Raw genomic sequence first — 16,115 nt, 5'->3', positions numbered from 1 at the left:
CTTGATTATCACAATAGACGTTAATAATAATAAATTCATATTTATACTGGTGATAATCTCATGCCATATTCGTCCCTATGAACGTAGTCCTGCAGTTACCATCTGTTGACTGGAGTGCATGTACGAGGGTAGGCTGAAAAGTAATGCACACATGCCCGTGATCACAAACAAAACCAAATAGCAAGATCGGGCAGAAAGCGCATTAAAGTACAATTTTTAAGTTTCAAAATCATGCATATATTTTTCAACATAGTCACCGTTAAGGCTAACACATTTCTCCCAACGTGTAACAAGTTTTTTCATTCCGTCACTGAAAAACTCTTCCGACTCATCTCGAATCCAGGACTTGATAGCTGCTTTCACCTCATCGCCCGAGGTTGTAACAATTTACCTCGAGTTGTCTCTTGAGTTGAGGAAAAAAATTGGGGGAATAAGGAGGGTGTGGAATCGGTTCAAATTTCAGGTTTCGCAGAGCCTCTCCAGTTGCGCGTGAGGTGAGTAGACGAGCGTGGTCATATTGCAAGATTATTGGCGCCAGACTGCCTTTGACACGACAAACTTCTTCCTTGGATATTTCCATATGGTTTGCGATACGCTTTTGAGTGATTCGCCAGTTATTTTGGATCAAATTTTCGACTACTTTGCCATGTTCATCGTCTGTGGCAGTGATCGGACGTCCGCTGCGTGTTCCATCAACAATTATGGTTTTTTCAGGCTCGCAACCACGAAATGTTACTACCCATCGATTTACAGTAGACCAATCAACAGCATTATCACCACAAACAGCCCATAAATGACGATGAATCTCAGTAGGAGTCACTTTTTCAGTAGGTAAAAATTCGATAACAGCGCACTGTTTAACTTGCGTTGAAATAGCACTAGAACACGTCTCCATACTTTCGCTTCTCGAAATACATTGGAGAAATGAAACGACCTCAAACCTGCAAATGCATGTTGAGGGGGAATGTTAACTTCTACATGACACCAAAAGTGCTTCTTTATGTTTTTTTTTTGGGTTCTACCAGCATGTGTTTATTAGTTTTCAGCCTATCCTCGTAGTTTAAAAACGTGGTGTAAAGACAAAGATATCTGCGAATCGCTATTGAATTCTTTTACGTTGAACTCATTGAATCAACTTGTCACTTCACCAACTAGGGGCGAAAATATTCTTGATTTGTTAGCAACGAATATTCCCGAAAAGTCTAACTCAAGAAACTATACAAGGAATTAGTGACCACACGGCAGTAAATGCTAAGTTTTTGAATCATGGGGTCCGAAATAAGAAGCCTAAAAGGAAAATTTATTTCTTTAAAGGAGGGGAATACAATTGCTAAAGGTGCGTGTTATAGAATCAATTTGCTATTTTTAAGAAATACAATAATCACCGAAATATTGGGGATACGTGGAATCACTTCCTTGAGATCACGCCCTCAACAGCCAACAAGTTCATTCCCCGTAAATTTATAATAGATAACACGGAACCTAGACGGTGCAACGCGGATGTTAGAAAAGCATTGCGAGGTCAAAGGCTATGCCACGCCAAGATGAAAAATATTAGGGATGATATCTCTAACGACAAAAATAATGAGATCACATATGATTATAAGATATCTAGGGCGAATGCCAAGAATGAATTTCGGAAAGCGTTAATGGCATTCAAAAGGAAAATCTTAGCGGAAATTTTGAAAGAGAAATCCAAAAGCATTTTAGTCTTACGCCAGAGAAGTTCATGGAAATAAGTCAACTGTCAATCCACTCAAAAATAATAAAGTCGAAAGATTAACCAGCAGTGTGGAAAAGGCTAACTTATTAAATTCCTTCTTTCAGTGCGTCTTCACTAAAATTTCACAGGATAACCCCGATAGCTTACCAAATCAACGATTTCCAAAATGATGATGAAATCTCATACAATGGACATAACAGTTTCAGGTTTAACTTTATGGAATTCCTTCATTATGAGGCTAATAAGAATCTTAACATTTCCACCAAAAAGGCTTTTCCTCCGGGCCCGATCAAATACCCGCTCTTATATTTAAGGATCTAGCTTCGGAAATTACGCCGTATTTAGAAATAATATTTAAGAAGTCGCTGGTAGATACCAAGGTTCCCAAAGATTGGAAAACGGCTAACGTAACACAAATATTTCTAAGACAAGGAGGAGCCAAGTAATTACAGATTTATTTCCCTCACATCCATTTCGTGCAAGGTTATGGAACATATATTTGCTAGTTCGATCATGAGAAATCTCGATAATTAGAAGTAATTAATGAAAAATCAGTACGGTTTCCGAAAACGTAGATCCTGCAAGACACAACCAGCGCTTTTTGTCCATGATATTCTTATTTCTGGAGAGAGCAACGTTCCAGTGGACGCGGTTTTTCTAGAGTTTAAGAAAACCTTCAACAAAGTATCTCAATGTAATCTACTTGCAAAGCTAGAAGTATATGCCATTGATGGAAATATCCGGGGTTGGATCAAAGACTTTTTGAATGGTCGGGTTTAAAGATTAGTGATAGATGGAGTTACCTCAATTGCAGTAGAAGTTACTTCCGGTTGTTCCCCAGGGAAGTGTCACCGGACCTCTTTTATTCCTACCTACGTTAACGACATCGACTCCGTAGTCACTAGTAAGATAGGTTCATTTGCCGACGATGGAGTAGTTTGCCGAGTTATACGTGATTCTAAGGACACGGCAGCGTTATCAGATGACCTTAATACTACACATCACTGGTGCGACACTTGGAAATTAGATGTCAACTTAAAAAAAGTGTGTAGTGATATATTTTTAGAAGAAGAGCAATTCCCTCCCGAACGCCTACTGCATTGGAAACATCGAAATGAAATGTGTGGACTCAATTAAATACCTCGGCGTTACCCTCGATACCTCCTGAGTGAAACACGTATGTGGACAAGCTAACAAAAAATAAGGATTTATTAAAAGAGTACTAGGTAAATGCGATGAAAAGGTCAAAGAGAAATGTTATCTGTAGTTGGTTAGGCCTCGTTTAGAATATGCTGCAAGTAAGTATAAGGGATCCACACGAAGTTGGATTAATTGCCGAATTGGATGGCGTGCAACGCAGAGGAGTTACTAGATTTGCAAAATGTTGTTATGATAAACCTAGTAGCGTATCCAAAATATTAGAGCAGCTAGGCTGGGAATGACTCACGCAGTGAAGGTTAAATTACAGATTGAAGCTCTAGCATAAATTGAGAGGAAATGTATTATTGCCACCATGGTATGGTAGGAGAGATAATGCCAATAAAAGTATAGAGATTAAATGTAGAAAAGATAGATTTAAGACGCCATTTTTTCCACAAACGAAAGGGGATCATAATAACACAGTTCGACCTCGGTAGGGTCATGCTCGAGTAAAATTATTCTGGTGTATATTCACCCCCTGCCACACACCCTAGCGATGGTTTGCAGGATACATAAATAAATAAAATAAGAACACCTTTCAAAATCGTTCAGAATACGTAGCCCTTGCTCAGATATTCTTGTCACTCCCATCGAATCATCCATCCCCTTAACTTTTTCCTTGTTCTTGAGGATAGTGCAAATTATTGATGTCGACCAATTTCATGTGCGTGATAGATCAGCTACAATGACCCCTCGTTCTCGCTTTTGAACAATTTCACTTTTCATTTCCACGGTTATTTTTATTCTCATATGACTTTCTTCTTGCTGTTTTTAATTGGGAACATTTTCAAAACTATTCATAAAATATTATTAAACTGTGCATGAAAAGTCACAAACAACGCGCCTGAACACAAGTTCGAACAATTTGCAATCACTAGCGACTCTACGACGCGTAATACATTTTCTCGTTATACGAATTACTCGCTATCCGAGATTCTCGTTAAACAAGATTCCACTGTATATACTTTACATTTTGTTACTCAATGATTATTTGGGTTTAAGAGAAATGAAGTTCACATATCATGTACTTTGCCCTTCTGTGACCCATGCATTGGGCCCAATTAGATTATTTTTAATGAGTCTTGCCCACCGGCTGATTATTCCAGAATACACCTAACCATTGAATGGTAGGCTAATTCTTATGATGTTCTTTTCGTCTTCTTTAAACTTATCTTCTTGCAAATTCCTATAGGGTTTTCTCCTAGTCTTCGAAGAGTTTATTTTCGATTTAGTATGGATTAAAATATGCTATTTATCAACAGGGGTCATTGTTTAAAAAATAATTTATATTGCATTTATAATGATTAGTTCACCATTTTTTTGGAGTATCATGTATGGATATACAGAAAGGTATCGAACAGGATTTGTGCAAGCACAATTGAACTTAACAAGTTTTTGGGATGCAAATATTTAGCTCAGAAATCTTCATTTTAAATATATTTATAAAAAACCCCAAATAAACATTATTCAGCTAAACTTAGTTGTTCATTAATGAAAGCGGAGACGATTTCAGAGTTTTATATTAGGTAGTCCTTTCAAAATTCCCACGATGCATCTTGTCAACGTTGGCAACCATTGAACTCAACCTGCGTTTAATCGTTTACCCTCGATTTGCATTGGGGTTGAAAGAATTTAAATGTGAGAGAAACTTTTGTGGAGTTCTTCCCGAACCTTCCACATATCGTAACCGACAGCCCTAAGAATGAATGGCGCCGAAGTGTCGAGCCGGTCGACCCGGCCATCGCCGCAGGGCGGACTCGGCTCCGAGTCGAGTGCCGCTTGACGCGGTGACGAGTAGGAGGATCGCGGCGGCGTGCGCAGAAGGGTCTGGCTCAAGCCTGTCTGAAGCTGCCGTCGGTGCAGATCTTGGTGGCAGATTCTAATTCGAAACAGATTTGTTCTCCTCAGCTCACCCTCTCACTAATAATATATTTTGTTGGTTACGATACATAGACAATACTCATTATGAATCAATGTTAGCTCTTTCACGATTGCATATGTTACAAACTCAGTTTCTATGAATTTTCTTAACTCCAATATGAATAGCCTATTCTCCTGAGTTTCCCTCTAGCTCACTCCTACTGAGTTTCTGCGGGTTCTATGGAAGAAGTGTTCCGCGATAAGAATATTCCCTTAATCGAGTTGTAATTCAATTCGCTGAATTGGCCTTTTGAAAAAAGCACCTACCTATATATATATACACACACACAATGCGGTACAAACCCCCCCTGACCTTTAGTGGTATATTTAGGGAATATGCTGAGCCAACGGGGAAGAAACAATGAGTCAAATGACAGTAATTGTGACGACCGGTCAGTCCGATGAAAAAGTTGCTAGATTTAGGAAGCTGCAAAAATGACAAAATATCACTCGCAATCCAGATTTCGTTTGATATTTCACATTTAGAAGAGTAACATACGTATTTAGAGGATTTTAATAGAGCACTCCTAGGATACACTGCAATGGCACTCTTTTGATACACTCCAAATACCATTTGCTTAATGCATTTGTATGTTACCCATTATTTTGGTAAGGAACCCAACGCCCTCTGCTTCATGGTTTTTAGTTACTCGCAGATTTAGTTTCGTTATTTCCACTCCCAAACGCCATGGCCTTTCGCGAAAACGTCACTCCCCCTAATCAAAAAACAAAAATAATAATTGATCGTTAAACAGGAAGAGTCTTCCAAAGATATATGTATATTTTAATTAATTTATTTCATTCTGGTTTTATTAGAGTTTTAGTTTAACACAATTACTGTGTCTGTAATCCATGCCATCACTTGACGATATGTCCTTACTCAAATCTCAAGGCAAAAATTCTGTCTTTCTCGATTTCTAATCCCTTAAGGATTTTTAGCAAGGGGTATTTTCCAAAGAGTTTGTCGGTTCATGATTCTATTAACCCACATTCCGACCAAGAGATCAATACTGAAGTAAATAATAGGTTGCAACTGAGGGGAAATAATTTTAAAAATGGGTTGGAATACTTAAATCGGTGGTGCACCTGAACCAACTAGGTTAAATTAGTCCAGATCGAATTGAAATAACCCTGAATTTGGCTGGATTATAACCGGACTATATCTCTGATATTACCATGACTAAGCTAACTTGGCTGAGCATGATGGTGGCTCTCTGGCACGACGAATGATATAGGCCAATCTTCCAAGACTGAACAGTAACTTGGCTGGACACAGTTGTCAACTGGGTCGTACATCTGGTGTAACCGAGCTGGAACTTTGCCGAAAGTTTTAGAACTTTTATAAACTATGAAGTCCAAATTGTCCCAAGGATTCATCTGAATCCTTAATTGCATAATTTACTATTTAGTTTTATAGATTACCTATGAATAAATGAACTATTAGTTTTGTTTTCGTAAATAGGATACCATTTCTTTTCGCCCGGCGGCAAACTCCCCCGACAAACATCCACCCTCTCCCAGACCTCGGAAGTCCTATTCCTCACCTACAAAACAATACCTGAAATATTTTCCCATGAAAAGTGATGGCCGAGTTTCATCCGCAGCGTATGTAGAGCGAAACGCAGGAATGATGCTCAGCTGCACCAATCGGTGATGAGAATTGAATTTTCACTAGCTGTAGAGCCTTAAACAAACGATGAGCCAAACGTGCCAACCTCCGTAGTCATCGAGTAAGTCAGTCACTATTACATGGATGTTATCTCTAAATAAAATCAAATAACGGCATTAATTTAACAAAACAATTTATTTAACAAAATTTAACAGAAAAAAGAATTTAACAAAAAGTACCCGAGTACGGCGCCAAACTCTCAAAGAAAAGTCAAAACTTTTAAGCCATTCATTAATTCTGTTGCAATATTAGCCTCATTAATAAATATCAAATAAACCAGCTAGGAAGGAGAAACAAACTCCATGCATGTATTTTAGCATAAGCCTCTAGATTAAAATGAAATATGAAAAAACGGACTGCATGAAACTCAGAGGAAGAGAGAAACAAATTAGCGATGATTACGGAGGGGAGAGCAGTAGCAAACCACTCTTCAGATAATTGCTGGAGAGTTACTGGATGAAAACTGCGTGCTGGAGACCCGAGTATCCCATTAATGAAACAATGAAAAAAAAATAAAGGACATTTTTGAGGAACCAAACCTCTCCGTGACGCTAAATAGATACATATTCGTACGCAAATTTCGATTGTATCAGAATCAACTTCATGAAATATTTTATTACAGCACTCGAAATAAGGCACCATAGGATCTACACTATGTATCTGACGGCACCTTAGCGTCGTCATTAAACCAAAATAAAAGATAAGGAAAAAAGGAGAATGCGAACTTACGCAGTGCCTTGAATATTCCAGAAATTTCTTCCACACGGGCGAAGAACAAGAAAACCAGCTGTTAGATCCAATCCTTGTGACTTGCTTCTATGCACGCACAGAGCCGACTGCACTTCTCCGTCTTACTTCATACAAATGTTCACTCCGCCCCGCAGGAAACAACTCACACCCGAAAAATACACATCGAGTTCGGAAAACCAATATTTAAATTGCATCGTGCTTTAAAATAAAAAGGCACATCAGTCCATTCGATCACCCTTGGATGGACTTCCCTAGAATTCTAATAGCTCTACAATTGAAAGACGAAAAGGGCAATAGCGAAAAATAAACGGGTGCAAACAACGAAAAATGAATCGTGTAAAAAGTCGCTTTCGATCATCTACCTGGTATCTTTAAGTGCTCAACTGACGCCCGAACACATTTCACCTTCGGTCAGGAGTTCCTCAGGAAACATGACGCCCGTCTGTGTTGACAGTGCGTTCCGAATTAGGATGGGCAAAATCAGGCCATAGCAAAATGCATTACCTCACTATGGCAAAACACAAGCCGCCCATTTAAAATTTCCGACTATCGCGCGACCTCTCTTCCACTGAAGAGCTACCAGTACCGTCCAAATGGCTGGAATCGGCATTGTAGCCGGGAGGATTTAAAAAGGAGTTCTTGAAAAACGGTCAAATGAATTATCCTAGATGGTCTAGCAGTAAGCGGATTCATGGATCAGAATTTCTAAGGTACTTCAAATTTACCAAGCAATACTATAAATCCCTCAAAGATTGATAATTTGATATGGATGATGTCTTCATGCACTTACTCCTTGCAGTCCTACATTTAACTACATCTACATAATAGCCCGCAAGGCGTGTGTGGGGGGAGTTAGGTTCCCATCCATGCATAGAAAATCAGTACACCTCTACACAGATTCGATTATCCGCTCGGACAAAGTTATTCACACAAAAGAAGCTACTTATAATCAAGAATGTCGATAACAGGATAAATTCAAATCATGAGGGAAAAATGTTTTTAAAAAGAGCTATATTAAAAATTCATGCAGGAAATCGGGGAAAAAATATACACACGTGCATATATTAAAACACGAAAACCCACCAAATGGAGAACAAATATTCAATCACATGGATATAGATACAAGGAAAAGGAATACATAAATACATATATATATACATGGGTTTGTCCGGAAAATAAGTGTACTGACTCCTGGGCTGGGCGCGCCGCTCCAGGCGCGCCAAGCACCGCTCTGACGGGCTGCGATTGGAGGGGGGTATGTTGGCAAGCGACGCTGAAAAAGGCAGTCGGCTCTGAGCTGTGGTGTAGTGAGGAGCTCTGTTAACGCGAACCTCCACGCTCGACCCACGTCACGGAACGCGATGCCGAAGCAGCGTTATTCCATCAAATTTGCGGTAAAGCTTGGGAAATCGTCTACCGAAACTGTCGGTATGATTAACCAGGCTTACGGGGAGTCAGCCATGTCCAGAAACATGATCTTTCGGTGGCACCAGATGTTCGTGGAGGGCAGAGAAGAGGTCGACGACGAGTCTTCGAGAGGTTCCCGATGATGCCTTCGCGGGAGCGTTCCAGGAATGGGAACGCCGCTGGAACAAGTGTATCGACTCACAAGGGTCCTATTTTGAGGAATATTAGCTTAAGATATGTAAAAGTGTAATAAATTTTTTTTCCTGAGCTCAGTACACTTATTTTCCGGACGAACCCTGTATATATATGTATATATATATATATATATATATATATATATATATATATATATATATATATATATATATATATATATATATATATATATATATACATTCAAACACGAAATCCCGCCAAACGGCGAATAAATACTCATATATACAGAAACAGATATAAGGAAAATGGATAGATGGATAGGAACACATATGTGTTCGTCCTTTATATGTGTTCCTATCCATTTTCCTTATATCTGTTTCTGTATATATGAGTATATATATATATATATACATATACATTGTATAAATATGCATACATTCACACACGAAAACCCACCAAAAATTAGCATTTTTGCCTATGATTTTGCTCAAGCAGTATTCCTTGTGTTCCTCTGACCCCCACCGAAAGATAAACATCCATATCAGGTAAAAAACTTTAGAAAATTATATTCCAACCACCTGCAACATTTACAACTGGCAGCATATATGACAATCAAAGCCAATTACTATTTCCATGCAACATGTACTGGAATTGGCTAAGTTTTTCCCTTACATAGCAGATCAACTTAAGCCTTATTTAGGGAGTGAATACTCGTTCTTCATTGTTTCACCAAGTGAATACACCATAGAGCTAGCTGAAATAACATGGATAGGAATACTGAAGCAAGCAGTAGTGTTTTGATTTCATGATCACATCAGGGCCTGTCTACACAAATTTTATTCAAACTATTTTCAAAAGATTGAAATAGTGAGTATTTGATCAGAAGCTTATCCTCAAGGTACGACCACTAAGCAACATTGAACATATGCCCAAGAGAGATAGATAAGACCTCCTGACCACAAAATAGAAGAATAATAATAAGCCACATAAGTATACTTATACAGGAAACATGAACAAAATTATTCAGAGAACTGCAAATGACATTAATGATACTTAAATTCTGGAATAAAGAAATGGTAAGCACACATTAAATGGCCTGAACGTAGAGCACTGAAAATGCGTGTACCTATAAGTAAGCCACTTCAAAGCATTTTAAGGGAAGAGTATATTAGAAGAAAACAGGTATACATTAATTTTTGGCATTACTAAATCAGTGGAGTGGAAAACGTAATGCACCACCATATGAATGGCATTATTCATGCCATTTTTAAAATATGGCATGTTTGGTGCCTAAACTACAGTACTAATTATGAAAATACATCTTAAGAACACACAAATTAGTCTATCTTATCAAAAGAAGAAAATGAGAGATCGTTTGGATGGCCATCAAGTCATAGGAGCTGTTGGGCAATTTTCTAAGCTGCATGTTTCTCCAGCAATCCTTCCATCTCACCTCGCACACACCTAAACTGCCTAGATTTCCTCTTTCCAGCTCTTCCTTTATGTTCTCTAATTTTCCTCTCCTCAACACTGACCTAACATTCCAAGTTCCTATTCTAACTAATTCAATATTTAAATAAAAGAAGCATGGGAAGAACTGGAGATACGAAAGAAAGTCAATGGACAATACTTAAATTCAGTTAGGTTTACTGATGATCAAGCTTTACTTTTCAGTCAAAATAGGTGGGCAAACACTAAGAGCAGCTGGAACAGTTTATGTATCTCAGAAAATTTTTGGACTAAGTGGTTCAAGTAGTAGGGACATAAGGAGAAGAATTGTATTAGGCAAAGAAGCTTGCATAAGGAGGAGGGAGTGGATGACAGGGTCATGGAGTAAGGATGTTAAGAAAAGGCTTATTAATACTTTGAAATGGAGCATAGTTATGTCGCAGAAACATGATCTTTGAAGCAGGATGATAGGCGTAGATTGTGAAATGTGAGTTTGAAAAAGGAAGGAGAAGGTTAAGTGGACAGAAAGGAGAACAAATGAGATGGTGCTAGTTATGATTAAGGAGTAGAGGGGGTCAATGAGAGAAATCAAAAGGAGACAGGAAAGATGGATGCAGAGCACATTGATCGGCAATGGGATGTCGAAGGCTGATAGAGTGGAGAATGTTAGGCAAACAATTAAGGAGGGATGGGATAGGAATGTTGGATGGAATGAAGGGAGAAAAGCACCATATGGTGTTGAAGAGGGGCTTATTGTATCGTAGGATGTTGGGTTGTGTTTTGTTACGGACAAGAGAATTATTTGGTAGCCTGTCCATCCAAAACCTCCTTTGACCAGGAGATTGACTATAGTAATAATGGCGTTCTAATATACTTCTCATATCAATAAAATTAACATTAAGCCCTCAAACCTCAGAAAACTAGAGCACCTGTATAAGTATGTAAAACTTGTGATGGACTGGACACCAGATCAAAAATGTTTTTATAACCTTTGTCAACTCAATTGACCAAACACGGGCTTAGCACTCAATTATCTTTGGTGATAATGTATTGATCTGCCTGGTTCTTCCTTTTTCCTTGAAACCAAATAAAACCCATAAATTACACAAATGTAAATGTCCTTAATTTTCATCTGCTGGAACATCTCAGGTATGAACCATATTCATAGCCTTCTATGATGCTTGGATTTGAAAATAATTCTAATAGATGCATAGAAGTAAAAACCTTTGATTATATCAACCAATATTTATTGTGCATGTTTAATACATAACAGGGCACAGGAAAAATAGGAGAATAAAATCTACAAATAATAGAGGTAATTCACTGAGCAATGTCTTTCATAACATAAACCACAATCTGTCAATAATCATAAATTACAATGGTTGAAAACAATGTAGTTTTATTTGGCTTGTTGATATGAAGGTGTAATGGATAAACAAATAACACCAAAAAGGTTTAATCGGTTACTTCTACGCAGTCTTACAATATTTACCCATCTGTAATAAAACAAAATGCTAAATAAAACTACGTGACTGCATCAAAACAACTTCTTCAAAATGATACTACACTTATAACTGAAAACTGATGTACAACACACAAAGTTTTACAATGATGACTGAAGCAAAGATTCCAATTTACAAGCAGATACACTGAGCATACAGGATAAACGTAATTGCAAGATATTTTTACAGCTTTGATACTTGTTCACATACAATTTTTTAAATAATTTACACCCTTTGTTGACTCAACAGGAAAATAAACGAGTCCAAACAGCAGTGTATGTATGTATAATGATATTTTTCAAAGAAGAGCACCACTTTTTTCTGTACACACCTGATGTGAACAGGTTGTAGTACAGGCAAATCTTCCATTCTTTCCTCATTCACTCTTTAATACAGTTTTGTCATTGCAGCTGTTAACTACATGTCTTCAGGCCACCCTTAAAGAAAATTTAGAGACTTTGATAATGCAAATGGTAGAACCACATGTAGAACAAATTTGAGGATGCAACACACTACATTCTCATATCATAAGTAGCATATACAAACCTTTCAATTAGATCTTGAATGTGTACATGCATACATATACACACTTATAATTGGCATATTTATACATATAGATTTCAATCAAACAACAAAAACAAAGTGAAACTTAATATGAAGTTATAGGCAATCCCTGAGAGAAATGAATACATGCAACAATAAGTATAGCTCCTCATAAATATATTCATTTACCAAAACAACACATTGGAAGTATTTAGTATGACAACAGCCAACATTCCAAGCCATTCAATCAACCACGCATGGTACATAAGAAGAAATATTTACATAAGAGTCGGTTTTAAACCTCAGCATGTGCCATTTGCTTTTGATGGTTTCCAAATATTCATGCAATCAAAATAAAATTTCACACAACACATTCTCACTGAAAATCAACACAAAATGAAGTAAGATGCACTTACAAAAATCCATACAAGCATAAAAATTTGATAATGAAGTGGATGAAGACGGGAAATTAAGACTTGATATATTGCATGGATGAGAGCAAGTCCAATTAGACAGTATGGAAATATTAACAAGGCAATAGAGGGATCACAGAATTATCAGGGAGTAAGGTAGCCTTGTCTCTTTCAAGTACTAGCAAATGAAAGTCTAGAGATGTCTCATAATTCACTGTGAAAGAGTACCATAAATCTTTATAGGGTTATAAATAAATATTAAATTCCAAATATAAATTCAGTCATCACTCAAGAGGCCCAGCGATAGCAGCATCTTCTGAAGATTGCTCATTATCACTCTTTTAATTACAAATACATTTACTAATTTCCCTAAATAATGCATTTCTGAAGCCAGACCTCTAGCCTTATTTGAAAATAGAAATCCAGTCAGTTACTATACACCACACAACAACATACTTACATAGTTAATAACCAGAAGTCGATAAATTAACTAATAAATGGTTGGGTCAAGTTACTTCATGGTAATTCTGAATAAACTTGAAATCTAGCATGACACAAAAGTGTATGCATTCACAGAAAAAATTTCCTTCTATCAGAAATTTAAACTTGGTAACACATCCTTTTTTTTATCTCGAGGGCAAAAATGTTTTAGTGTCCAGGCTGCCCCATGTAAAAGTAATCAGGAAAAATATCTACATATTATTCATTATTCTGTAAAGTAATGAGCTGATAAAGAATGTGTGCCATGCTATCTTAAGAAGAACAGTTATGGATAGGCGCTCAGGACTGTTTTAGACTTACATACAATGCTCACTTAGTACTGTACCAATATTGGCACGATGGAATGTAAGGCCATATTCAAAGGTGTAAATAAAATGATTTTACTTCAATAATTACAATAATATCAACTATAGACATGATATTCAATAATAGCATATTTAATAATAATAATAATTAACTTAGCTGCTGCAATAATTTAACAATGGTCACATTAAAATGTGGAAAACATACACTATATAATTAGTCATTGGGATAATGAGAACTAATGCAACTGATGTAATGCTAAATAAATATTAAGCTACTTTCAGTCTAAATAAATAAAACAGCAAAAAGTGACACCAAATCACACTAAGAAGAAACTCATATACTTATGAAGACAAGAAAAATGTTGTACTATGGCCAATCTAACAAACAGAACTATAAGGACATCAGATCTTAAATAGCATAAAATACTGGCATCAGATCCCTGATTGCACTTCAGTGTCAGAGCACATCAAAGCAAAAAAGGTACGCCACTACAAAAAATATAACCATCGAGTATTTAATATTTAAATACACAGCCTAGCTCAGCTGGTAATAATATTGTATACATATTAATAGGAATTACAATATGTACTGGACACATTTAAAGAGGATTTGAGTACTGACTGCTCTTTTATGGAAATGCAACGATTTCAACAACTAGATTATCAACCTTGTTAAGTACTGGATGGCATTCTAAGTGCAGTAAAACATATTATCAAAAACTGTAAACTTTACGCAAAGTATGGTATACATATATTTCTTGGATTGGAAAGCACACTGCCATGGGTTTCTGGGAATGAGTCAATTATTATCATTCTCCCTAAGCCCTAAAAACATAAATCACCACTTGGGAAACAACAAAAAGTTTTTAAAAAAATCAGCCTGTACCTTCACTGGATTTTAATGTAACTGAGGGTACCACTTTCTCACGATCATTCATGCACACAAACACTCCCCACACGGCACACCAATTTATTTCCCAATCTCTTTATACCTGGATGTATTTCACTGGATGCCACCTCAACGAATTCCACTGGCCACTGAGGCAGTAATACCTATCTCCCATGCAAAATCTGCAGACCCACCCAACATCTCATAAAATATTTTCTTGAGAGTCATGTAGACAGTGCTGGGTCATGCATCATCATTCATGAGCTGGATGCATACCTTCACTGCTAGTAACCCCTACAACTAACTTTTGAAGCGATCCTTTTCCTCTACTGGCTTTGAAGTGAGCTGCTGCTGTTCATTTCCTATATGGGCTGGTGCTACAACCCTTGGCTCTTCACCATTTGTCTTATCAGATATTCCTAGAGAGGTTAAAACTTCCCTGAAGGAGACTAGTGTCTTACGTAGGGTCAAGCAGAATCCTTTAGAGGCTGGGATCAATGGGAATTCAGGAAGTTGAACATTTATGGCACTGGAGATAGCTGTAAATGAAAAAATGTTTTATAATTATTCATGTTAAAGGCTGTGACTAAATATCAATGCACAATAAATTATTAAGAGAGAAAAATAACCCAAGCCATGTCATTCACGAAAACCTTAGAACACCTAGTTGATTTTAGAATTAAAATTTCAAATGATCAATATGTCCAATGAATCCAAAAATATCTCAGCAATGGCTAACAGTCGGTTTATTACGGGAATAGTCTGGTTATCATTGTCTAGTATATATTACTCAGTGGTATAAACCAAGATTTCTCTGTGTGCCAAGACTCCCTATTTCCCACATAGCAAAGAGCAAGAAGGAAGAGGCTGTGAATGGTTAATAATTTTTTAAAAGTATACATGGTCCAAACAAAGATTGTTTACATACAATTTCTCCCCCTGTATACCACTGAAATTAAAACACAGGAGGCACAAGCAGCAGTAATTGCATTTCCAAGGTATTGTCCTTTTTTTATCATTTATGAAATTGGCAAGAATGTAATCTGCACCTTCGGCTGAGCATTCTGACAACTAATAATATCTATTTCACCACAGATTAGTTCCACAGGAGTCTGCTGGAACTTTTCCAATTGTATCTCAACTTCTATTGATTTATTTAATGAAAAGAAAGAGAACTAGTTCTATTAATGATGCCAAAGAGCATAAGAAAACTAATTAAGAAGATTTTGAGCGAGTTCAACAATGAAAATTTCTTATAACTGGTGATTGAAGATGAATTACCTACTTTAAACTACATACTTCCTTCATGAGGGTAACTGCATGCTTAACTTTAAACAAGATTAGAAGAGGTTACCAATTTTATTTGAGTGTGAAAAGAAATGCAATTAATGCTCTTAACATGTTCACACCAAATCATTAATGCAACCAGCCAATGGCATACAGACTACAGTACTGAATTGGTTTCTTGGATTTATTGGATGACTGCACTACAACAATATTACCAATCAAATTAAATTTTCGATTTGCTTTTTTACATTTTCACAGTATTTATTCAATACAGATACAGATTCAGCATATTTCTTAGAGAATGCTATTGTAGAGTTAATTTTTCCCCGAATATTTCACATCCTTAATTAGGTGGCATCAACAGGAGATCATCAGACTCGCAAATTAACAATTTCAATTTT

The 16,115-nt window shown here is 36.9% G+C and overlaps 1 protein-coding gene across 4 annotated transcripts in view; it reads right to left on the bottom strand.

Moving 5' to 3' along the window:
* Positions 1 to 11,519: 11,519 nt before the first annotated feature.
* The window catches only part of LOC139691008 ((E3-independent) E2 ubiquitin-conjugating enzyme UBE2O), a 30,509-nt gene continuing 25,913 nt past the window's right edge, over positions 11,520 to 16,115 (bottom strand). For 3 of the 4 annotated variants that reach the window (XM_071588717.1, XM_071588720.1, XM_071588719.1), the window contains exon 17: positions 11,520 to 14,966. In XM_071588717.1, the coding sequence (XP_071444818.1) occupies positions 14,728 to 14,966 (239 nt within the window). In that variant the 3' untranslated portion in view covers positions 11,520 to 14,727. The remainder of the gene's footprint in view (positions 14,967 to 16,115) is intronic. The other variant, XR_011701554.1, reaches the window with a different exon arrangement.

This window comes from Hetaerina americana, unplaced genomic scaffold (genome assembly GCF_022747635.1).
Source record: "Hetaerina americana unplaced genomic scaffold, ioHetAmer1.1.p SCAF_3, whole genome shotgun sequence".
NCBI lineage: Eukaryota > Metazoa > Arthropoda > Insecta > Odonata > Calopterygidae > Hetaerina > Hetaerina americana.
The sequence above is the reverse complement of the archived record's forward strand: the minus strand, read 5'-3'. Positions and strand labels throughout refer to the sequence as shown.